We start from the raw sequence: 24,937 nt of genomic DNA, 5'->3' as shown, positions 1-24,937 counted from the left end.
TCGTACACTTGTATGATTTACCCCAGTTTATATCACCATTTCTTTTAAAAACTCGCACAACAGATAAAGGTATGTTAGGTTAAGGATTGAGTGGTATGAAGACTTTCCAAAGCAAAGTTTTTCTAACTTTCTTTTTTCTTATCTAATCTAAGATCTAGAAAATAAAGACTCTAGAAAGAATTTAAACTAATTTTTCAACACTTTGATTAACCTGATTTTTCAACACTTTGCGAGTCGAAAAATCTTCCAGCCAATTCAATGCAACATTTTGGTGAATAATTCAGAATATAACCGATCTTCCTATGGAGGACAGCTCACTTTTTAGTTAGCTGGTTCTTTCAAGATGGACCTAATATTTCGGTCGGTCTTTTATTTAAGTCTAATGTCAGTCCCGTTCAATTTCGTAATAATTTTCTATGAATCTAATCATCGACTGTTTACAAGTGAGCCACTAAATTATTCATAGACTTTATAATCTAACAGTTTTAAGAGACTTATATTGGTAGTAAGAGATCCATTTTCTCTATATCTTCCCTATTTATTTCAGACACAGCAATTTGGATAATGATGAAATGAATGAATATATATAAATAAAAAGTTAATTAACTTGTTAGAGCTTAAAATACAACTCCAAATGGAGATTAATTGGAAGAATACCCACGTAACTTTCTTATTTTAAACTTTTAGACAGCATAACATTCACATGATATCAAAATTGAGGTGAAGAACTTTTTACTAATTTTTCTGACCTAAATTAAAGAATGTCATGTGACTTATTAACCAATTAAGAGAGTGTTGAGTTCGAGTGCAGCAGAACAAATAATACTTTCGCATTTTACAAGCAATTTTTCAATTCATTTTTCGCTATTCGACAAAATTGCTAATTGATTATTATTAATAAGATGTGCTGAAATCATGATATAGGGTGTATGGGAGTTAGGGAAAAATATAGACGAATTTCATATATTTAATATTGGTAATTTAGGTAATATTAAGATATCTTTTATACTAACAATATACTAGGTATATATCAGATAGGCCTGATTGTTGCCCGATATCCCTATAAACCTCAAAAATATGACTAAGAAACTTTTTATGGGAATTCTGGTGTGGTTCTTATAGAATTTTGGTTGTAACTTTGTACCCGAAATCACAGAAGTCGTCTTGTCTCAAAATCATCTTGATATACATACATATAAGCATATACCTTTCTCTTTGGAAGTTTTGGGTATAACAAACAATCGGTATCCATAGCCAACAATTAGTAAAGACAAAGACATCTGCAAAATTTTATCTTTCGATGTTAAAAATAAAAGAGGCAAGGAAGCAAATTAATTATATTAACAAGAGTATGTTTCAGAGATTAAAAAATTAAAAAATCACCGCCTAACTGTTGGTATTTCGGGGATGCCAATACCAACGTATAAAAGTGAGAAATTTTCGAATTTTAGCAAACAGTTCGAAGTGAACATAAACGGTTGTATTATCCCTGCTAGTGAAATACCTTTATATATTTGAGTTTCCAAAGAATGTTTCGTCAGCACAAATACTTTGCAAAACTTGCAATTTTCGCCGTTATAACGATACAATTGCTTGTATTGCTGCAGGCAAGAGAGATCAGTCAGTGTCGTTCCCAAGTCGGGCATGTCACCAATAATCATCAGATATGCAAAACAAAATATCCTGTGGTTTACTGTGACGGAGCAGATTCGGTCTATTGTACGGATGATGAATGCAGAGACGAATTTGAGTGTGATCCCGTAACTAAAGCACCACCAGCACGGGTGCCTCTTCAATGTCATATTCAATGTAATTATTAACCAATAAAGATCGAAAAAAATATTTTAAATGAATCAAAAATTCGAAAATAATATTTAATAAAAAAAAACAAAAGGAACGAATATAGATAATACCTCTTCAACAACATTGAAAACAAAGGAACAAATAATAATAAATAATGGATTCAACATAACTGAAGTTAAACTATAGATTTGATATTCATCCGACCAACAAGGCATTCACTTCTTACCTTCTTTTTATTATTTTCAAAGAATGTCTCTAGCAATTTTTTTCACAGGATTAAGTTGAGGTGTTGTATGCTCTCTAGACTATTATGTTCTAAGCTGAATAGAAGCCAATTCTGATCCATTAGATTAGAAGAAGATAAAAATGATGGGCTATCTTTTATTATACCCTGAACAAACAGGGTTTATTAAGTTTGTCACGTGTTTGTAACACCCAGAAGGAAGCGTTGGAGACCCTATAAAGTATATATATAAATGATCAGTATGTTGAGCTGAGTCGATTTAGCCATGTCCGTCTGTCTGTCCGTCTGTATATATACGAACTAGTCCTTCAGTTTTTCAGATGTCGTTTTGAAATTTTGCAGATGTTATTTTTTTCAGAAGCAGCTCATTTGTCGGAACTGCCGATATCGGACCACTATATCATATAGCTGCCATACAAACTGAACGATCGGAATCAAGGGCTTGTATTGAAAACTTCCGCATTTTACTACATATCTTCACGAAATTTGATGTGAGTTATTGTTCATAGAAATAATTTAATCTCCGAAAAAATTGTTCAGATCGGTTCACTATAGCATATAGCTGCCATACAAACCGAACGATCGGAATCAAGGGCTTGTATGGAAAACTTCTGCATTTTACAACATATCTTCACGAAATTTGGTGTGAGTTATTGCTCATAGAAATAATTTAATCTCCGAAAAAATTGTTCAGATCGGTTCACTATAGCATATAGCTGCCATACAAACTGAACGATCGGAATCAATGGTTTGTATGGAAAATTTTCGCATTTGACGTGGTATCTTCACGAAATTTGACGTGGATTACTGCTTAAGGTAATAATATAATCTTCAAAGAAATTGTTCAGATCGGTTAACTATATAACCTTAATGTTTCCAGCAAACAACCCAGCTAAAAAAATGTAAAATGTTTTCTTTTTCTTTACTTACTTTTTCTTACGTCTTAAGATTTGCTTAAACTTATAGTTACTAAAAGAAATTCACCTGCGAAGGGTAATAAAGTAATAAACGGAAGTGAAGTAATAAACGGAAGGCTCTAATCAGTTGACATTGATTACACCAATTCGTTTAATTTTTCTTTCATTTTTTATTTACTATTTTTAATTATCTATTCCATCAATTAGTTGAAGTGGTGTTTCTACAAGCAATGTCTGACGTATTATTTTGATTGATGAACTTTTAAAGTCTTATAAAGTCTATAAGAATATAAAAAAGTATACATACAATTATGGTTGTGTTCAACTTTGTGTGCATGCCTTTTAGGTAAGATCTATTTAAAGTGGTGTTCGGAATTGATCACTTATCAACTGATATAGTACATTTGAAGTTTTTTACTAACTCTGCGAGAATACATTCAAGAACTCTCTACTGAGATTTCCCTTTCGGAAATAGTAACGAGCACAAGAACATTACCTAAACTGGGTACTTTAGTCTCTCCAACCCCATCGGATACACCGCATGTGGTAGTCGTTGTTATATCTAAAACAATCGGAACTACTCTTCGCTTCTACATAACTGTTTATGATAAGAATATTTCCCTGATCTCACTTTATTTTAAAATAACCTAGTAATTTCATTGTCGAGTGTTTATTCGGTGTTATCAACGCCATTATAGTTCGTAGAAATTTATTTATATATATCATAGTGCTGAATGATTTGAACAGTGATATCTCATTGCGCTATGTATTTTTGTACACAAACTCGACCCAATTATCAATTTTATACAGTAACCAATAAGTTTCAATAAAACCCTGTTTATGACCTAACGTCTTCTAAAAAAGATTTTTTGGCATCTTTCGAACCTACGAAACGATCAACTTCCAAAGATCTCTATCATCAAACCACTAACCCAGCTTTAAATGGAGAAGGATCAACCAACGGAACCGAGAAGTAACTGTAGAACCGGCTGAAACAATGTTCGAAAGTCCAAATTTGAGGTACCAAGCGTTTGAGGTAAAAGCGTTGAATAATTTCTTTATAAATACTGTAACTCTTATTCAAAATTATACTTGATATTAACTGGAACCGGAAATATAAGTTTTATATTATTTCCAGACTTCTTACACTTGTTTTTAAAACTTTAAGAATAACAAAAGAACCGTTGAATGCGCCCTCCACAACGTTCGATATTTTTTAAGTAACTAACTGTTTACAGTTTCTTTGGAAATTTCACAGTTTATTTGGAAACTAATATATGTGTTTACACTATCTCATATACTTTTATACTCTCGCAACAAAGTTGCGAGGAGAGTATTATAATGTTGCTCACATAATGGATGTTTGTACCACCCAAAATTAAACGAGTTAGATATAGGGTTATATATACCAAAGTGATCAGGGTGAAGAGTGGAGTTCAAATCCGGATGCCTGACAGCATAGGAAGGTTGTTTTCGAAGATGGGCAAAATCGGACCACTGTCATGTCCACAAAACGGCGTAAACCAAAGCCACATAAAGCGCCATAATTGAGCCATAAATAAAGCTTGGTGCACTCTGAAGCGGCATATTTGGATGTAATTTTTATGGAGAAGTGGGCGCGGCCCCGACCCCTACTAAGTTTTTGTACATATCTGGTAAACTATTAAAGCTATATCAACCAAACTTTCTAGAGTCGTTTCTTTTTAGTACTACCTTATACTATCCAAAAATAGAGAAAATCGTATTATAACCTCGCCTACGCCATTATAAATAAGGTGTGGAAGAGCTGCACTCAAATTGGTCTACAAAATTTTTAATGGTCAAGTACCATAACTCATAACTGTCCGACCAATTTCAATTAAATTCCGTTTATATTATTTTCCTGACATACCAATGATATGTTGTGAAAATAGGCCAAATCGGTTCACAAGCGCCTACTTCCTATATACCAGAACTTTGAAGTCCATCTGAATCGTTTACTTTACAATATATAAATTAAGCACTAGTGAACATATCGGAACGGAACTTGCCATAAATACTGCATTTATAGTGTGGCATCACTCTTGTAAAATCGTTGAATTCGGACCTTACATTTTCAAGGTCCCATATATCGAACATGGGGACCTCAGTACTTCTAATTTTTTTTATGTTACCGAAAATATAGGTAAGTCTCTTAGATATTTTGAAGAAATTCAGAGGGAATCTCATTCTTCTAATAATATCTCTCCGTGCCAAAAATGTGTGAAGTCGAGTCTTAACTTCACCTAACTGCCATATACCTAATATTAGGGTTTCCAAATTTCAATAGACTTTATACCATATATATGACGATTATGTGCGTCAAATTATGTGTTATATTAACAAAATTAAATCAATAAATTGCGAGAGTATAAAATGTTCGGTTACACCCGAACTTAGCACTTCCTTACTTGTTTCGGTAGATTTCTTATCAATACTTGTCTTGGTTAGTTATGCATTTTAAGTTTAGCCAACGTTAAGCGTGAATATCTGTGTATGTATGTTTTCGAGTTTATTTCAATGATATTTAAGTCCAATAGTTCTTTTTTTGTAGTTACTGTTAATAACCCTTTTTTTGATTAGTGGTTTAAAAGTATTACACATATGTACATACAAGACTTCAATATTTAAGTACTACAAACTAATCACACTGTTTTGTATTTGCTTGAACGTTTGACCAATAAATAATTTAAAACAAAAACTAACTGTAAGAACTAAGAACTCACTACTAACTAAGAGACCCTATTGGAAAGTTGTTTTAAGAGGTTATCCGAACTCTAACTAGAATTGGGTGTTTGTTTTGTCGTTAAGACAAGTTATAGGAAAGTTATGGATGAAGAAGTATAAGTTTTATTGCATGCGCCATATACCTGGACTTCCTTAAGGAGATTTGTTTTGGGAGAAACCTTAGAAGGGCCTTCCAAAAGATAAACTAAATCAGCGGTGTATTCTGGCCTCTATAAGTTAAGTTATGTCATATACACAAAATGGAGATTTACCCAGCAGGGATCTTGCGGCGGATATACTTGAGCTTACCTTTTTTGAAGAGGAAGAAGAAGGTACGCTGTTAGGCTTCTTTAATGGGATTGTGTTAAATGAAGTAATGTGACAGAAAGAGTAGGCAATAAACTAAGGTTTCAAGACGAGAGATTAAACGAAAAAGTTGATGGATTCTATGTGAATCATATCTTGGGATTGTATGCTGAACACAGTACCTTTCCAAAGCGTCGGAGTCTTGCAGTCAATTTCCGACTGCTTAAATAGTCTGAGGGGACTTATTGAACTGAAGAAAAATTTATCTGAAGAAGTCAATTTATCTGAATACCATCTGGTACGCATCTCTCACAGTGCTTAACGTAGTTCGTAGCGTGCCGGTCTGCTAGTGGTGTATTTAAAGAGACCCTCTTTAATGTCTATGAGTGAATCAGGATTAGCAAAGCTTCAAGACTCCTCACAACCATTGACACGAAATATCTGGCGATATGATTCTTTAGGTTAGTAGCTTGTTATTTCAAATGCAAAACGGACCTAAGAAGGTTCATATTAAGGACGAAATAGTATAACCTTGTAAGGAAACGCACTTGCGGACCAACTTCATTGCAGTTGGCCGACATGTCCTTAGAAGTCGTCTACAAGAAGAGGAATGGACAAGTAGGAACCACTGCTGGCTGCATTTGCCACTGTTTCTCGGGGGATATAACCTGAAAAGATTTAAATAATTAATAGCGCTCCCTAGAGACAAACTGAGACTACTAGGCACTCACAGTTTATAATGGCCACTGCAGACTAAGGTGACATCTACACAAACTAGGAATCTACTCGTCGGATCAGTACCGATTTTGTGATTTAGTAGCGGAGACAACCGACTTTGACTGTCCGGCGACCGCAAGGAAAAGGAGTCAGGTAATGGGGCTCTGTATCACCAAAAAGACAGTAACGCGTCAATCAGCCCTGGAACACTATTAAGGTTTCTTAATGCGACAGGGTTAGAGGGTATATTGTTATAATAGGAGAGGCCACAATAGACCTTAGGTCGCAGGCAGTTTCTCAAATCGTAATCGAATCGAATCTAAGGATGAAAGGATTGTTGAAAGGAAATATCGGGCAACATGACTCTCCAGGCTTGGAAAATTTGTCCCATCGGATGGATTTAGTTATAGACCTACCAAGCATTGAAGAATATGGGTGCATTTACATATGACGGCATCAAACCTGGCATTGAATCCAATAGAGATCTTATTAAGGAGGAAAGAGCTAAATACTCATTTTAGGTGGGGATTATAAAGTCCTGGCATATTCAAACCACGCAAACTTTTGTCAACATTAGAGTAATAATATTCACAATTATGTTATACTAGCTTTTTACTCGCGGCTTCGCCCGCAGTGGAGTCATTAAATAAGTATGAGAGATAAAGGGTAAGGGTATAATAATAGAAATTAGTCAGTATGATAACTAAATTTGATTGTTTTGCTGAGATCAACAATTTTAAAAAATTACTACAGACAGAAGTTTCAACACTTTAATATATGCTTATTGAAATGCAACAACAAATGTTAAAATATATTTCACCGTAATACAAATAAATAGTTCTGAATTCTAACAATTTAAAAAAATAAAATACAAAGTATTAATTTTTTGTAGACAATGTTATAAGTTTTCCTGTCGCGTGCAAATTTGTGTAAATTCCTGGCATTGGATACACGTGAACAGGCTACATAAAGATGACCATGAGAGAAGCATGGATTTTCTAAATGCACTCCTGCTACCTGTAATGTTTGTCCTTGTGCCTTGTTTATAGTAACAGCAAAGCTAAGCTTGACGGGAAACTGAATCCTTTTAAATTGGAATGGAAGGTCAGTGAGAATAATTGGTATCCGAGGTATTATAACACTATTTCCCTTACTGACACCTGTTAAAATAGTAGCCAAGTATGTTTTGTCCCAATTTTGTTATCCGAAGCTTTGTTCCATTACATAGCCGAGGAGCATCTAGATTTCGCATAAGCATTACTGGTACATTTAGTTTCAATTGAAGTTTATGTGACGGGGTGCACCGATAGTTCAAGTGAATTTAAAAACTCCACAGGATATGAAGTTAGTTCCGTATCCATAATAGTATCCATTGACAAATATTCCTTCATTTCTCCCTGAACCTCGTTTGGTGCTAATATTGCTCTTGCACACAACCACTGATCACTACACAAATTTTGTTGTAATTCCGGAAAAACATTAGCAATGAGATCCACATCACTTTCTACTAAATTACAAAATTCTCTTGACAGTGATATGTAGCCTTCAGCGTCAACGTCTAAACAACCATCATCAATTTTCAACAACATTTCTGCGTAAAGTCCTGAATCCACGTCATTATGAAGATGCACCCTCATATTCGTTTTCAGGCGGAGTTTTTAACTGTCGACCATAAGCTTGACGATTTAATGCACGCTTGAATTTCATCTGCTGGTGTCCCCCTCTGAATCACTGGGAGGGTTTGATGGAAATCACCAGCCAATAAAACTACCATGCCTCCCATTATATCTGTACTATCTCGCAAGTCCTGGAGGGTCCGGTTTAAAGCTTCTATAGCCTTCTTGTGAGACATTGTACTTTCATCCCACACTAAAAGATTGAATTCTACCTCGTGAACTATTTTTACTAAAATTACAGATGGGCGAATCTTCCTGTGCAAAATTCAATGGTAATTTTAAAACGGAATATGCCGTACGACCGCCGTTTAATAGCGCCGCGGCAATACCTGACGAAGCTACGGCAACTGCTATTTTTTGGTCTTTTCTGACGGACATTAATAATAAGTTAAGTAAAAACGTTTTTCCAGTTCCTCCTGGTGCATCGAGAAAGAAGAGTCCACCACTACCGGAGTCTATTTTACGTAAAACTTGATGGAAAACATGATTTTGCTCTGGAAGTAATTGAGGCACTAATTCTGTCACTTGATGTTGCAGTGCTATGAAATCATAATCTAGCTCTCGTGCAATTCCATTATCAAAATCATCCATATTGTCTCGTCGAGGGCTCGACATTCAAAAATCATCTAATTTTTTTTTTTTTAATATAAAGTACCCTATGTTGCTTCTAGTACCTTCAAGAGTATACGTACAATGTTTCATGATGATCGGTTCAGTAGTTTTTGCGTGAAAGCGTAACAAACAAACTTACATTCGCATTTATAATATTAGTAGAGATTTTCAACCTCTTTTTTCAGTAGTTTTTCGGATTTATCCAATATTTTAGTAAATAAAATTAAAGTTAAAGACTACAATTACGATTTATTTGAATGTCTACAATAGCTTATTAGCCAATCATGGCGCGATCCAGCAGTTGCTGCACAGAAGTGGGCATCCAGTTCTTCATGCTGACATCGCTGAGCATACAAACATTACGATCGATGTAACAGTACAATTTGCCCACACGATAAACCTGCAAAAAGAAAGTCAAATTAGTCGTCAACAACAACAAAAAGTAAAGAATAATCGTCACACACCTGCTTGCCCAACTCCCGGCGACCCGCCAACGGCGCAAAGAGTATGCCACGTTCGGCGCATTTCTGTGAGACCAACTCTTTGAATTCCAATTGCGCCGGTGTCACCATTTGCATATCCAACATAGTTGGTGGTGGCGGCGGCGGTGGTGTTGCCGTTAAAATCGGTGTTGGTATAGATGTCAGCGTGGGTGCGGCCAGCACATCGGTTGCGCGATGCATCATTTCGAGCGCACGGCGCAAATGCTCTTTAACGACAGGCTCACGTAATATCTCCTCGGAGAACATGCTCTTCCAGCCGGTATACCAGCGGGAGATTTCCGCATAGTCGGGCGATTGATTGAGCCACAACACCAACACTTGCATCCATTTGGGAAAGAAATATTTATCGAGTAATTGTGCCATTTGCGCTGCGGGCACTAGTTCATGCCATTCCCATACTTGATTCCATAGCTCCAATTGTTGTTGCAGTGGATTTATGATGAACTCATTGAGTACCAGCTGTAGTTTGGGTATAATATGCTGGGAGAGGAAGCGCTGCATTTCTATGTCGTTGAAGGCGCCTTTCCATGGTGTGAGCATAGCGCGTGCGGAACGATCTTGTGGCATCCACGCTTGTAAAGCAGCGGCCAATTTCTCGCGTATAGTTGGAAATATGAATTCCTCCATTTTATGGCCGAGTATATTGTTCCAGGGCAGTATCCAAATGTGTATGGGTACGGTGTCGGTGAGTGGATCCCAATCGCGTACGCCATTGCTTAGTTGTGGCAACACCAATTGCTCGAGCACCGAGTCAAGTATCCAGGTGGGAAAGAGTGGTGCCCAACAATCGAGTAGCGCAGCCATGGATTGATGCAATTTGGGATTCCAGGAGGCGGCGCATGCACGGAAACTCGGTATAACGCCAGCCCACACGAGTGACGAATAAGGATCGAAAATGTTACGCGACTCATTTTGCGGATCCGCATTCGCCTCCAGTATGCCGCGCCACTTCTTAATGAGCTCCACATGTTGTGTAGGCTGTTCGAGTGGCTTCCAACTTTCCAAGGTTAACTTGACGAGCGGCGCAATAACGCCTGCGGCTAAATCACCTAAAGCGAACTCTTTGTACTCGGCTGCGTAGTCGCGCTGTAGCGTGACGAATATCTGCTCTGCACGTTGTAGTGTCATATCATTGCTGGTTGTTAGTTCTTCTACAAGCTTCAAAGCTTGTTCGAGCGTATCGATGTGATTCTTCTCGAGGTGCACTATTTCATCGAGATTTTTGCGCTCATGTTCCAGCGCTTCCTGGCGATCAGTGGCCTCACGCTCTGCTTTATCGAGCGCAATTATATCCTGTTCACACATATTCACAATCAGTTGGAGATTATGCATCAATTCGGGCAAGGCAAATGTGCTGCCTTTCTTTGCGGTAATGCTGCTGCTGGCGACGGCTTGTTCCAAGTCATAGAGATCTTCATCGGCGACTTTTGCTTGGCCCAGCGCATGATAGCCGCTTAAAACGCGCTTTTCCGGGCCAGTCATGTCGATAACGGGCACATTGCCAATCTTTTTGCTGCAATAACAGTAAATAATTTAGCAAATCACTTAAATTTATAATTCGCAAAGCACACACCTAATTTTTTCCGATAACATGAAATTTCCCTTTTTGCCCTTCTCAATCACCTCCTCAACGGAACGATAGTAATAACGTTTGCTCTTGTCTTGACGCGTGTCACCGCTCTTTTTCCATTTATTAAGCTTCTCTTTGAACTCTTTCGCTTCGCGTACGTCTTCATCTTCTTTGACCACCGGCTTTAAAATAAGTTATATTTATTAATTTTAATTTCCTACACATCAAAGTCCCAACAAACACACTCACCCCTTTACCACCCACACTCGCTGCCGCTTCTGGTCCGTAAGCACCAATTGCACCACGCCCCTTACGCACATGTGCTTGCACCGGTTGTGATATACCCTGTAGATCTTTGCCCAAACCTTTACCTGGTTTATAACCCATCTGTAGCAGCAATTTAGCGCCAATACCACGTGTATGTTGCTCCCAAGCGCCAACATTGGGATTTCCCATTTGTCGTGCATTTTGACTACGCTGTTGTCTACCAACTTCAGCGCGCTGCTTCTGCGTGCGTTCATCATCAGAACTAGTTTCTGAACCACTACTGCCACCATCAGCTGCCTCCACTTTTTTGCGACCGAAGGAGGGACGTGCCTCTGCTTCATCACTTTCCTCATCGGTTATTTGCTGTTCTGCATTATCTTTCTCAGCCTTTTTCTTTTTCTTACCCGCCTGTTGTATGCCACCAGCTACAAAACTAACTGGTGCTGTATAATCTTTAGATTTACTACCGCCACTGCCACCGAGCCCACTGCGGCCACGTCGTCCACGACGAGTGGTTTCCTCGCCGCTGTCATTATCACTATCATCGGCCCAAATGCCTATAAGAGGAATATAATTTCTTTAATGTTTCAATATTTTGTAAAAATTATTTAATTTTACCGTAGATTTGTTGATTTTTCGACAGATTCCGCCTTCGACCTGGATTAAACTCATTGTCTAAATCGTAGTCTGTTATTTCAAATCGCTCATATTCATTATCAGACATGCCGCTGGTTGTTTTAATCTATATTATAGCTTATTTATTAAAAAGTTGGCGGAAATTAATTTGTAAAATTAGAACACAATTGATTAATAAACAAAGTTAAACGTTTGTAAAACAGCTGATTGTTGCATTCACTACAGTGCCTACCAAACTGTAGAGAGATAAGGGTTGCTGTGTGGAAATTAAACGAAAGTATACTTTTAAAGCTCAAATATCGAAATTTTATTTAATAGTAATTATATATATGAAATAATTTTCTAAAATTTATTCTTTAACAAAGAAAATAAGTACTTTATTGAAATTTTATTTTTTTATTTGTTTTAAATAAATTTTTGTTGTTCACGATTTAAAATAAATAATACTTTATTTTAATTCATGGTAAAAAACCTTTACAATTTTATATTAAAATTTGTATATAATATTATATTATAAGTGATATATATAAAAATTTATTTTTTAGGCTCCAAGCCTTCCATCTGCTACATATTAACATACGTACGTCCAACAGTTTCACATTATATACCTCAAACCATATATGCTTTTAACGCCAATGCCATAATGTAATTTCAATAAATAAGCAATTAAGTGCATTAAAAATAATAATATAAATTTGTTATTGTATTTAAACAGAAGTAAAACATTTTTTTCTCACATTTGCCATTTACAACCATCAACCATCCATGCTCACAACCACCAACCGACCAACCACTAGACTCGCACATGCGCTATACACTATCCGGTCTCATACAACCCTGTTTGTGCGATGAATGCAATTCTTCACCGTTTCTGTTTTGTCTTCATTCGGTGTTTGACGTGAGCGCACGAGTTGTTGCAATTTTTAGTGAATAGCGGAAGATACGGTGCTTTTACAAATCCATTGCACAGAAAGGTGTAATATTCCGGCAACTAAAATAAAGTTTTAACAATTATAATATAATTTAACAGTACACATTGCTTAATTAATAGATAAGAATTTATTGTTGTGTTATAAGTGCCAAAAGGCCAAGTGGCAAATCAAGACAAATTCAGTAACTTCTCCAAATATTCTTGTAAGAAACGCGTGCTGCTTCACAGTCGAATATAAACGGCGCAACTTGAAATCGTAAGTTGTATGTGCGTGTTGTTATGTGCTTGCAGAAAGAAAGGAAGGAGATAAACAAAAAAGTGCATTTTATATGAATGGCAATTAAATAAATACGATCAAGTATAAAAACAAAACATATAAAAACACGTGCTATTCGCGCAGACCACAACAAATTTTCTGTTGGAACCGCCAAGAAATTGAATTTCGTTAGCAATTTGTGGAGACAATTGGAAGACGACATTAACATATTAATTAATAACACTAATTCAACTGTAGTTACGGAGATTAAGAAATAAATAAAAATGGTGCAGGTGAGTAATTTTGAAAAATTAATGGTTTTATAAACAATTATGTGAGTGAAATGTGTAAAGTGTTGGCAAATATTAATTTTTGCAAATAATAATTTGAAAATGATTTACAGCTCATCAGTAGTGTAATATGCGCTTTCTCATATTATTTTATTTAAAAATATTTGTGCTAAAAACAAAATCGAAATCTAAAACCTTAGCTCATTTTAAGTGGAAACTTTAGTATAAAATCCCACAATTTTGGTGTCAATATTGGTATGGTCGAACAAATATTTCTATATTGGAAATAATACACTTTATTAACTAAATTATGTGTAGTGCTTCAATGAATATAAAACTTTGAAATTTGTGTTGTGTGCTGCAAGAGAGATAGTCAAGTCGGATATTTTATAGCAATTTAAATAATTTTCCTTCACGATATGTGAAACGCTATTTTATTTTATTTATTTGTGTAGCTGCATTAAAAGAAGAAAAGAGCTTTAATTTACAAGAGGCTGTCTTAAATAAAAACAAAATAATAAATGTTAATGTTAAAAAGAAATAATTAATGTAGGAACTTCCATAACTCAAATTTCCTTAATTCGAAGTTCTCCATAACTTGAGCTCTTGAATTATCAGTAGCGTTTAGAAATCAAATTTCATACAAATTTCCTTCCATAGATCGAATTTTTCGACCAGGTCATAAATACAAATTTTGAAATTTTGCTATCCAGACACAATTTTAAAATATGTCTCTATGGTCATTTATTTATATAATTTAAAATGCAATTCACGGTCTCATAACTTCTTTCTATTGTAATCGACTAAATTTTAAAATCATAAATTTTGCTTCTTATCCTTTCCACTTTGAATATGATAGTTTTGAAACCAAATTCCTTGCTTTTTAGCAAATTTAATACAATCCTAATAATACAAATCAATTTTAAAAATAAAAAAATTAACTTTTAGGTCTTTCTACAATGAATTTGATACTTTTGAAACTAAATTCCTTGCTTTTTAACAACACTTGAAGACCCGATATATTTTTTATTTGAACAAATTATTGATTGTTATAGGCTTTCTTGAATTATTGATTGTTATAGGCTTTATTGGTATAAATTGAACATGGTAATAATTGAAATATCAATTAAATTTTTTACCTTCGAAGATGTCTATTGCCATTTATTAATATAATTTAAAGTATTTTTTGAGCATTCTACCAAATCAAAACTTCTTCCTCATGCAATCGAGTAAAATTTTCAATACTTTCGTCTCTTTATATATAGTGTTCAGCAAAATAAATCAAATAAAAGTGATTGCAGAAGGAATAGTGAATCAATTGAATATAATAAATATAAAAAATTATATTACTTGGAAAATTTTAGTTTAAATATAATTAAAATATGTGTGAAATAAAAATAAAAAATTAAAACGCTATAAAAAGATATAAATTAAATAAATAAAAATAATATAATGTACATAAATAATACCAATCAAAACGCAATAAATTTCCTTTTACATAAGACTTTGGGATTAACGAAAATAATATATTTAATAAAATAAAAATATATGAAAAATCCAAAAAACAATATTTAACTTTTAAAAGGATAATATGCTTATCCTTATACCACCACAATAGCACAACCCTAAATCCAACACAGTTTATTTGCTATTTACGCACTTTGCAGGAATGGAAACAATACAAAATCTCATTTAATGCAACATATTTGTTACATTGCAGGCATCTGTATGTACTTGCAAACATATGCATATACCCTCAGCCATGTGCAATATGCAAGTTTTATTAGCAGACAGTGTCCACTTTGGCGGAGTGCGAACCACTTACATTGTGAACCCCCTACTTGGCTAATTTGCTTTGACTTGCTTGTATATATAGCTTTAGCAGCATTTTTCATAACTAAATATATGCAGAAACTGATTTTTTTTCGAATTTCCACAATTTCCATAACGCTTTTAATAAAGATAAGGGAACATGTACACACACATTTACTATATATTATACCGCGTGTCCCAAACGAGAATATCGCATTTGCATATATCACAGCAAACATACATACATTTCTATATACAAACAAACACATCTGTGCGTCATATTTACTTGGTGGTTGCAACCCCGCTGGTTTATTGTGTCCGTATGACTTTAAAAATCATAAAGCTTCTCCAACTATCCCATATCGGAATATTGATGACACCACCACCATTTGCCAACCCAACACCACCTTCTCGCTTTTCCGTACGCATTGCGTGAAAGTAAAAACTGTCCAACACACGTGTGCATTTCGAAATTCTATTTTTATGACCATGTGTGTCCATGTATGTGTGCAAATTGCATGAAAAATCATTCTATTGCGTGCGTTTTCCACATTGACTGCTGCTGCTAGGCGTTGTTTTTTGCAAAACGGTTTTTCTGAGCAGCTCATTTGATTCTTCCTCACGCAACGCAGCGAAGCGTAGCGTGGATCCTGCTCGAATCCGATAGGTTTTAGTTCAATTTACTCCTTTTCTTGTGCGTGCATATATAGGGTTGCCACATTCTAATGGTTTTTGTTTATGTATAAAAAATATATTTATAAACAAATTTAAAAAATTATATGTTAAAAAAAATTAATAAAAAAATTATATATTAAAAAATAATAAAATAAAAAACAAAAAATTTTAAAAATTTATAAATTATGAATTAAACATTTTTTAAAAATTATGAATAAAAAAAAATTAATTAAAAAATTATAAATAAAAAAAATAAAAATTTATAAATAAAAAAAAGTAAAAATTTATAAATTAAATTAAAAATTATAAATAAAAAAAAAAAATATAGTTTAAATATTCATATTAATTAAATAAACGTCAAAATATTATTATTATTTTTTTTTGAAAGAAGCCCTGGTATATAGTTTTCATATGCTTAATAAAAAAGAAAAAATAATACAATTTTTATCCCTACAATAAAATATTATTTAAAAAAAAATATTGAAAATAAAATCCTTTTTATTATTATTTTTTCACTCAATTTTTTTAACTTAATAAAATTAGGAATTAGTCAATTTTATTAAATAAATTAAAGTATTTAATTAATTTAAGTAAATTTATATTTGTTAAGCAACAAAAATATTAATATTTACAAAAAAAATAAATAAATTTAATAATGACAACAAAAAAAATTTAATTATTATACAAACAATTAATAATTATTATTTTAATTTATTTTATTTTTTATTTATTTTTTTTTCATTTATTTCATTTTATTTATTTTATTTTAATTTATTTTATTTTATTTTTATTTTCTTTTATTTATTTTTTTATTTTTATTTTATTTTTTTTATTATTTATATTTTTTTAATTACACATTTTTTTATTCTTTATTATTATTATCACATAGTTTCTTCCATTATTCAACCATTTGGCAACTCTACTCACACGCACTATTTGTTGTTGCATGATTCTTACGCTATCGAAGCATTGATATTTGCTGCAATTTCTGCCGTTTTATTTCTTGAGTATTTACGAGCGCTTGTGTACGCAAGCATGCATGTGCGTATGCTGTAATTGTAGTTGCCTGTGTGCCGCCTGTGCTATGCGTGCGTTTTTCCAATTGCGTAAATTTCTACTTCAAACCTTTCAATAGACTGCCTACCCCCACCGCCTTACGCTGTGTGGCGCTTTGTGTGCGTGGTGGCGCTTGTCTTGTGTCCATATGTTTTTCCAAACATTTTTCCTAGCCCAGCAATGCCGTACGCACGCACTCACGCACGCACGGAATCAACGCATACATACGCGTACTTTCCAATTGGATGCCATTATGCATCGTTGACCTACCACCATAAGCAGCAAAGCGAGGCATATAACAGAGTAATGGCAATAGCAATAACAACAACTGGCGCTAGCTACAGCTAAATAGATGGCCAGCTCAAGTCAACCAGACATTCTGGGACGCGTAGGCCGTACACGCCATAAACCAAGGCAAGCTCAAGCCATAGAGCGCGCGCAAGGCAATATTCAAGTGGCCGCCATGCCACCTTTTTCTACACGATGGTATGCGCTATAGAAACGGTAGAAACAGCAATGCGCGCAACCTTATCGTGATGCTCCTACGAGTAATGTCCTTATAGTTGTTTTTCTTTTTCACATTGTTGTTGTATAACTGCAATGCTGTTTAGTCTGCTCCTCCTCGGTGTTGTCAACGTCACCATCGTCGTCGTCGTCGTCATCGTCGGCAACGTCTCGCTGATAGTTCGAACTTGCTTGCTTGCTTGCCAGCAGAAGATAAGCAACAAAACTACCAAATAACTGAACATTAGGCACAACCCTTTCGTAGCCTACCACATAAACATACATACATTTGCAGTTACAACGCCTGCTTTTGTCTTCTCATGTGCCCAAGCAGCACTACACTTTGGCTTTGGCTGCAGTTAATTCGATTTTTGCATTTGCGTTTGCCCAGTTTCCTGTCTTCCCAAAAGAGCGCTTTTGAATTTCTATTTTTGCCATTTTCCTTCAGTACTGTGTCCATACCTACTTACCTCTTATACATATAGCAACTATCTACTTATAGACAACAACGCACGCCTAAGCTAACCACATTTCCCAAACTAAGTAATATTCTCACTTATGTAGGAAACCTACTTTCATTATGCTTTGTGTAGTCGAAATTACAGCAACAACACCAGTAGCTATCAACTATCTAAAACTTCCGATGGATCGGTTTTCTTTTTTTCGATGGTTGCTTATTTCCAGCTCATATTTGTCCAGTTAGAAGGCAAACGAAAAGTTCAAAAATAATGCGTTTAAGCGCAACTTCGCTATGCCATCTAACAACCATACCAGTGCATTGGTTAGTCGTTCTTCGTTGACTCTTAGTTAGCCGGTAGTTGGACCGGAAGTTAGACGGAAATTTTCGTGTAGCCACAAAGACTTCAATTTGTTAGTGGCTGCTTTACTTATTATTAGTTACTTGTACTTTCGGATTTCATTTTGTGTTGGTACTCGTAGCTTGGTAAGTGAGAAATCAGTTTTTTATTGTTGCTAAGCATCTCTTGGGGCTGGTAAATTTGTCCTTTGGTTGTTCGCGTGATTTTATAGATTTTTTGTCAAAGATATGGTGGAGTATTAGATCTTCTTCTCCTTCTGAGTATTAGAGCTCGCTTAGCAACTAGCTGAGGAGTGCTGTAGTGAGATATAAACCTCTTTTTGTATATATGTATCTTCTCCAAATATTTGTAAGGAATGCTGTCGAATTGACAGTCCTAAGCTTAATAGCAATTCCTGTCCATTCCGCTCTATCTCGCTAAGTATCTCTCCCTGTCTCTCCCTCGATATCTATTTCATATTTTTCTCTCTCAATATATATTTCATATTCCTCTCGCGCTCCATTCATATCCGTTTCTATTTCTAATTTGTGTCTCTATCACTCTCGCTCTGCCTTGATCAGTTTGTATGGTCTTTAGGAATGATAACGCCGATTATAATGATTTCTTTGACTTAGAAAAATGCTCATGAAAACAGAAGTAAAATATTCGAGTGCTGTATCCGCCCTTAGATATATTTACCATGCTGGTAATCATCATCATCATTTGGCTCTACATCTCTTTGTGAGCTTTGGCCTACAGAACAAAACGCCTCCAAGCTACTCTGTGTTTTGCGGTCTCTTCCCAGTTTTCCAGTCCAGTTTAGTTCGACCTTCCATCTTGATCTTGGCCTTCCTCTTGCTTTGCCAACGAATGTTTTCGCGTCCATTACATTCTTTTGGGTTTTTGAAACATCTATTCTTGTAATATGTCCTAGCCATCTTATTCGATGCGCTTTAATAAATCGTGCCACGTTTTCGCCTTGAATTAGCTGGTCGGTATTCTATCTTATCCTCGTCCGAGACTTACTGCGCCGAAAATTTTTTGAAGAATTTTTTTTTGAAAATCATTAATTTTGTTTTGTTTTTTTTTTCGCTTGTTGTCTATGTTTCAGCTCCAAGACTGATGGTGCTACGGTTCCATATAAGGCTAGTTTGCATGGCCTGTTGATTAGCTGATCATGTTCTAATTATAACAGAAAGATCACTATGAGCGCTGGTCTATACGGAAGTGATACATTTGAGCTTTTGGTCAGATAAAGCTCAAATACTCGTACAACTTTGTTTTGGTTTCTTTCACATTTTATTTGAAAACTATTTCCAAAGATTTCTGCATAGTCTTTTTCAAATACTACTATGACGTACAAACCTCAACCGCTCGTAGCTGACTATCTTTTTTGGACAAAATGTTGTCCAGTGAAGGAATCATAGCTTCAAAAAATTAAATGGAAAATATGAAAGTTAAAAGATTAAGATAGGATGGTTCGTTTTCATAATATCCTGTCCAACGAAAGATACGTAGTGATAATAAAGTAAACGGAAGGATCGCCTTATAGATTGAAAGCTTTTTGATAAAATCGGGTGGTATTTTCACAAACTTCGTTCCAGGAAAATTCGTAAAACTCTCTGTTTGAGAGTGGAAATTACGTGGGGATGAAATGAATTTAATTGAACTCGAATTAAGGGGATATACCAGTGTAACCCATGAAAAATTAGGCGATTTTTGTGAATTTTTTTTAAACAAAGTACTCGGACGAATGTTTCATAGTTTTTTGGACATATTAAGTTATATTTTCAGCTATATTTTAAGAAAAAATAAAATATTGAAAAATAACGGAGTTATGTGCTGTCTTCGGAGGTGCAAAAAAAAGTTACCCAACTTCTGACATGATTTAGGCGGAATGAGCAGTTGAAACAAAAAAATCAAAAATCTTAAAGTAGAATATATTTCCTATACAATGACCTACGATTTTGGAAAAATATCAAAAATTAACAAAATGGCGTAGTTATGAAAAAAGTGTCGTTTTTATAGGTAAAAAATTACCGTTATTTTAATGCTAAATTGACAATTTTCAACCCATGTTCGTAGGTCATTGTATAGTAAATATATTCAAGCATACTCAGTTTCAATTTAAAGTCGATCGGTCAATTTTTTGATGAGTTATGATGTCAGAAATTTTGAAAACTGTCGTTTCGAGAAAAACGCGTTTAAAGTTTCAACTATAGAGATTTATACCTCTTTCGCTCTTTAGAATGCTGTCATTCAAAAACTAGTCAAGAAAGAGTCGGCAAAGTCGTAGCCGATTTCAGAGGATATTTTTAAAAGTATAAACTATAAGTAAGCAAATAAAAAATATTGATTTTTTGAAAGTGTCACACTGGTAGATGTAGCCCATTAAGAGAGCAAATGTATGTGAAGTCTGTTTTAGCTTTGACACAATCCGAGCATATAATATCCTTCAAGATAGTTTCACAGATCTCAAGGCTACAAGAAATCCTTGAAGGGACAGGTTTAGAACAAGAAAGATGTAGATTTTATATATTTATATAATATTTCATACTCCTTCGTGGATTGAGAATAATGTCCGATTAAACTTGATCATTCTCGAACCTTCCAAAAATCAAAAAGTCGAATAATTAATTTTGCCAATGAGATTATGTATATCGTTAGCTAAAATGCAAACGGCCCTAACCAACAAAAAAATCAAAATGGGTTTTTTGATTGATTATAATATATTTATTCAAACTACATGTTCATACAAAATTAAAGAGTCATACGATTAAAAATAGTTGTTTTATTAACGAAATACAAAAGGCCCTTACTACAAAGTGTTCGTTTTGATAAATGCAAAGAGCCCTAACTACACACAACAATAAACACCACACAATTCAAACACGGCCTTGTCCCGTTACACCGTTTTGCTTTGTAGTAGACAGCACAGTAAACACAATTAAAGTTTTTTGTAAACAGTACACGTGTTTTTTTAACTCATCTCAGTGTTTAACTATAATTGATTTTTTCAAATTTTAAGCAAATAAATTACATATCATTAATATGAATTCGGATAGTGAAAATATGTCGGAAAATAATTTAGCAAGTGGTGCAACCAGAAATGCGAGTAATAGTACAAAAAATATGAGAGTTAATAACCAGCAAAAACGTATGGCAGGACAGAAATATCAAGGTTTATCTAAAGGAAATATAAGCTATAGAAAGCCCAGAGAAATGAAAGATGCGTGTAAGTCGAAGTTCTGTGAGAAAAGTTCCATTCGATTTTGCTCCCATTTTACAGAAGATACTCGTAAAGAAATTTTTGACTCGTTCTGGATAATGTCGTGGAATGAAAAAAAAATTATATGTAACAAACCTCATTGAATGTTCCAAAACACAACGTGTAACTGTTGAAAATTCCAAACGCTCCAATACTAAATATTATTTTCTAAAGCACAATACAAATCGAATGCAAGTTTGTCGGCATATGTTTCTATCAACTTTGGGCTTATCAGAAAAAATGGTACGTTGTTGGACCCAATCCAGTGGCTTACATTGCACCCAAAAGAGTCTAAAAACGCAAAATTCTGATCAAAATAAAGAAAGATTACACTATAAGAAAAGATGTAGCTACTTACAAAACTGGTTAGAAGATTTTCCAAAGTTGGAGTCGCACTATCGTCGCAAATATACAACAAAAATATATTTTGAAGCAGATTTCAAAACATACAGACAGATTTATGAACTTTATTCTCAATCATGCGAAGAACATAAAAACAATGATATTGCTCGAGTATCATTTCCAATTTTTATGAATGTTTTTAAATCAAGCAATTACTCGTTATTTAAACCACGAAATGACCAGTGTGACTTATGTTTATACTTTAAATCAAACAACTTGTCACAGGATTTTTAGACAATCACCGAAATGAAATTGAAAGGATGCGAAATGAGAAGCAAAATGATGTCGAAAATGCCAAATTAGGTGCATTTCTACTATTTTGCATAGATATGGAGGCAGTTAAACTTATACCACAGTCCAACGCCAGCTCCTCTTATTATAAAATGAAACTACAAGTTCACAACTTCACTATATACAATGTTATAAGTCACGAGTCTGATAATTACGTTTGGGATGAAACCGAAGGAACTCTTGTCTCATCAACGTTTACAACAATTGTTTTAAAACATTTAAAAACCCAACTTTTGAAACATCCTCACATTCACCACATAGTTATCTACTCTGATGGTTGTTCTTACCAAAACAGAAATGTTGTCCTTTCTAATGCGTTGCTCTCTTTATGTGTGGAAAAAGACATTACCATAGAACACAAATACTTAGTAGTAGGTCACACGCAAATGGAATGCGATTCCACTCATTCTCTTATTGAGAGACGAATCAAAAATAAACAAATACATTTGCCATTTCAACTAGTAGAATCAATAAGAGCAGCCCGGAAAAATCCTATGCCTCTACAAGTTCACCACTTAAACTACAAATATTTCCTCGATTACGAGTCTGTTCCAATGAGGTATTCATCTATTAGACCAGGTAAGGCACACTTTTAATTTCTAAAAAATTTTCCAAAACTTTATTGCTTATTAAATTTTTAGGAAGAAAAACAGGAGACCCTACTGTCAATAGGGTACGTGCATTGTCATACGAGCAGACTGGAATTATTTATTTTAAAACTGATATAAATTACGATTATGCCCAGCTACCTCAACGAACTTCAAAACAATTCACAGTTGTCGAACCTTCCCAATTGCATCTGAGCAGACTAGCAATTTCTAATAAGAAATGGCAGCATCTGCAGGAGCTGAAAAAAGTACTACCAGCAGACTGTCTTTATTTTTATGACAATATACCCTATGAAAATTAATTATTATACGAGAGTTGTTAATACACAAGCTGATAAAGTATAATTTACCGTTACCTCTGAACTGTACTACATATTTATTTAATCTTCTTGAATTAATTTTATTTTCATATACTTATTAATTTAATATATAATGCATTCAAAAAAATGTGCCAACCATACTTAAATACATTTTTCTTTATTTTGTTTTAAATATATTGTTATTGTTACAGCGATATATTACTTCATTGAAAATGTATTGAAAAGTTACTGACAAATAACTAAAAAAATTGAATTGTAGTTAGGGCTTTTTGTTTCAGAAAATCTTTCGTCAAAAGGACGTAAGTAACATAACTTTTAAAATATTAAAAAAAAAAAACATTATTTTCTTTCAAATTTAAATTTGTAGTTGTTTTACAAGTTACATTGAAAAAAATTGCTCTAAACACATTAATATATATAGTTTTATACAATTTTTTGTTTCTCCTGTAAAATAATGAAAATGTTAGATAGGGCCGTTTGCATTTTAGCTAACGATATGTATATCGAATAAAGATTTTCTAACCTTAATTTACCGGTTCATGAAAAAATCTGAGATTTTGTGAAAACTGTAGAAGACTGATAGATGTTCGAATATAAATTTTCTGAAAATAATATTTCGTGTTTCCTTCTTCATCCAATGTTTCTACAAAACAATAACGAAATCTTCAACAGGTTTCACTTAAAAGCCTGACGTAACGGTCATCTGAGAAATCAACCAGCATAACCTCTTTCAACAACTTTATCAGCTACTAAAGTTGTGTTCAATGTTCATGAAAACAATCAGTAACCCCAATCAAGAGGTATATCGATTTTGAAGTGGTCTGCTTGTTAAGATGTACTAACTCCAATAAAGCACTTTAAAGTTCGTAAAAACGCAACAACAACAACATTAGAAAAGCTAAAGCCGACCATGACTTGTTAAGATTTGCTTTTTGTTTTTGTACTTTTTTCTTATAAAATGTGTGTTCACGTTAGAGAGTGGCAAACAAGCTGCAAGCCACACGAAAAAAGAAATCATAATAACAGCGAATATGTGCTCCAAATAACGGAATCAAACAAGAAACATAGAAATTCAAATTGAAGGAAACTGCACGTAACGAGGTGAACGCTGACGACGACCACTACGGGACCCAATAGAGAGATGGATAGATAGTTGGAAGATAGACGTTACAGGGTTACACGGTAACAGGAAGAAAAGCGAGATATGTGTATGTACATATGTATGTAAAACAATAAGGTAAAACCAACAACAACACAAACACTCACGAGCAACAAGAAGCAATAGTAGAGAAGAAGGACGACAAGCAAGCCGCACAACAAAGGCGAATGGCAAACAAACAGAAAAATCAAAAGCAAAAAAGTTGTTGAAGAGTAGAAATTGGGGGAAAAGTTAGCTCAAATGCAAAACAAGCCACGTCAATGACAAACAGACACACGCTCATATTAATAACCATACATACAATCATCCATATATGTGAGCCTTTACGAGTATTTGCACATTGCGAGTGCAGTTGTATGAAGATACTCATTCGTACAGAGGAGGCGAATGTTAGGCAAAGAATCGAATTGAAACCATAACCATGGGCACGTAATTCGCAAAAGTGTAGCTTGTACGGGCAAGGATGTGGCAGGAATAGCTGAAATGTTCGAAGCACACAGCACAGCACAGTACAGCACAAAATCGCAGTGAAACGACGAGCGGCAAGCGTTGTGCGGTCGAGGCGGTATAGA

General features: G+C 34.4%; 2 protein-coding genes across 2 annotated transcripts in view; one reads left to right on the top strand and one right to left on the bottom strand.

Annotated features, from left to right (window-relative positions):
* Nucleotides 1-9,249: 9,249 nt before the first annotated feature.
* LOC105216173 (septin-interacting protein 1) lies at nucleotides 9,250-12,202 on the bottom strand. The gene is made up of 5 exons (XM_011190531.3): nucleotides 11,979-12,202; nucleotides 11,343-11,917; nucleotides 11,097-11,275; nucleotides 9,485-11,036; nucleotides 9,250-9,420 (listed from the first exon to the last, which is right to left on the bottom strand). The coding sequence occupies exons 1-5, from the start codon at nucleotides 12,082-12,084 to the stop codon at nucleotides 9,295-9,297; spliced, it is 2,538 nt and encodes an 845-aa protein (XP_011188833.1). The 5' UTR covers nucleotides 12,085-12,202; the 3' UTR covers nucleotides 9,250-9,294.
* Nucleotides 12,203-12,906: 704 nt separating this feature from the next.
* Nucleotides 12,907-24,937, top strand: part of LOC105216172 (neuroguidin) — a 135,220-nt gene continuing 123,189 nt past the window's right edge. The window contains exon 1 of the mRNA XM_011190530.3: nucleotides 12,907-13,476. Within this exon, the coding sequence (XP_011188832.2) occupies nucleotides 13,468-13,476 (9 nt within the window). The 5' untranslated portion in view covers nucleotides 12,907-13,467. The remainder of the gene's footprint in view (nucleotides 13,477-24,937) is intronic.

Source organism: Zeugodacus cucurbitae, chromosome 3 (assembly GCF_028554725.1).
Source record: "Zeugodacus cucurbitae isolate PBARC_wt_2022May chromosome 3, idZeuCucr1.2, whole genome shotgun sequence".
NCBI lineage: Eukaryota > Metazoa > Arthropoda > Insecta > Diptera > Tephritidae > Zeugodacus > Zeugodacus cucurbitae.
This window is presented reverse-complemented; position numbering and strand designations above follow the sequence as displayed.

Coding starts and splice junctions, on each gene's coding strand:
- LOC105216173 (XM_011190531.3), bottom strand. CDS start 12,084: ATGTCTGATAATGAATATGAGCGATTTGAAATAACAGACTACGATTTA. Junction 11,276..11,342: donor CGAGTGTGGGTGGTAAAGGG/GTGAGTGTGTTT, acceptor CTTATTTTAAAG/CCGGTGGTCAAAGAAGATGA. Junction 9,421..9,484: donor GCCGGGAGTTGGGCAAGCAG/GTGTGTGACGAT, acceptor TTCTTTTTGCAG/GTTTATCGTGTGGGCAAATT.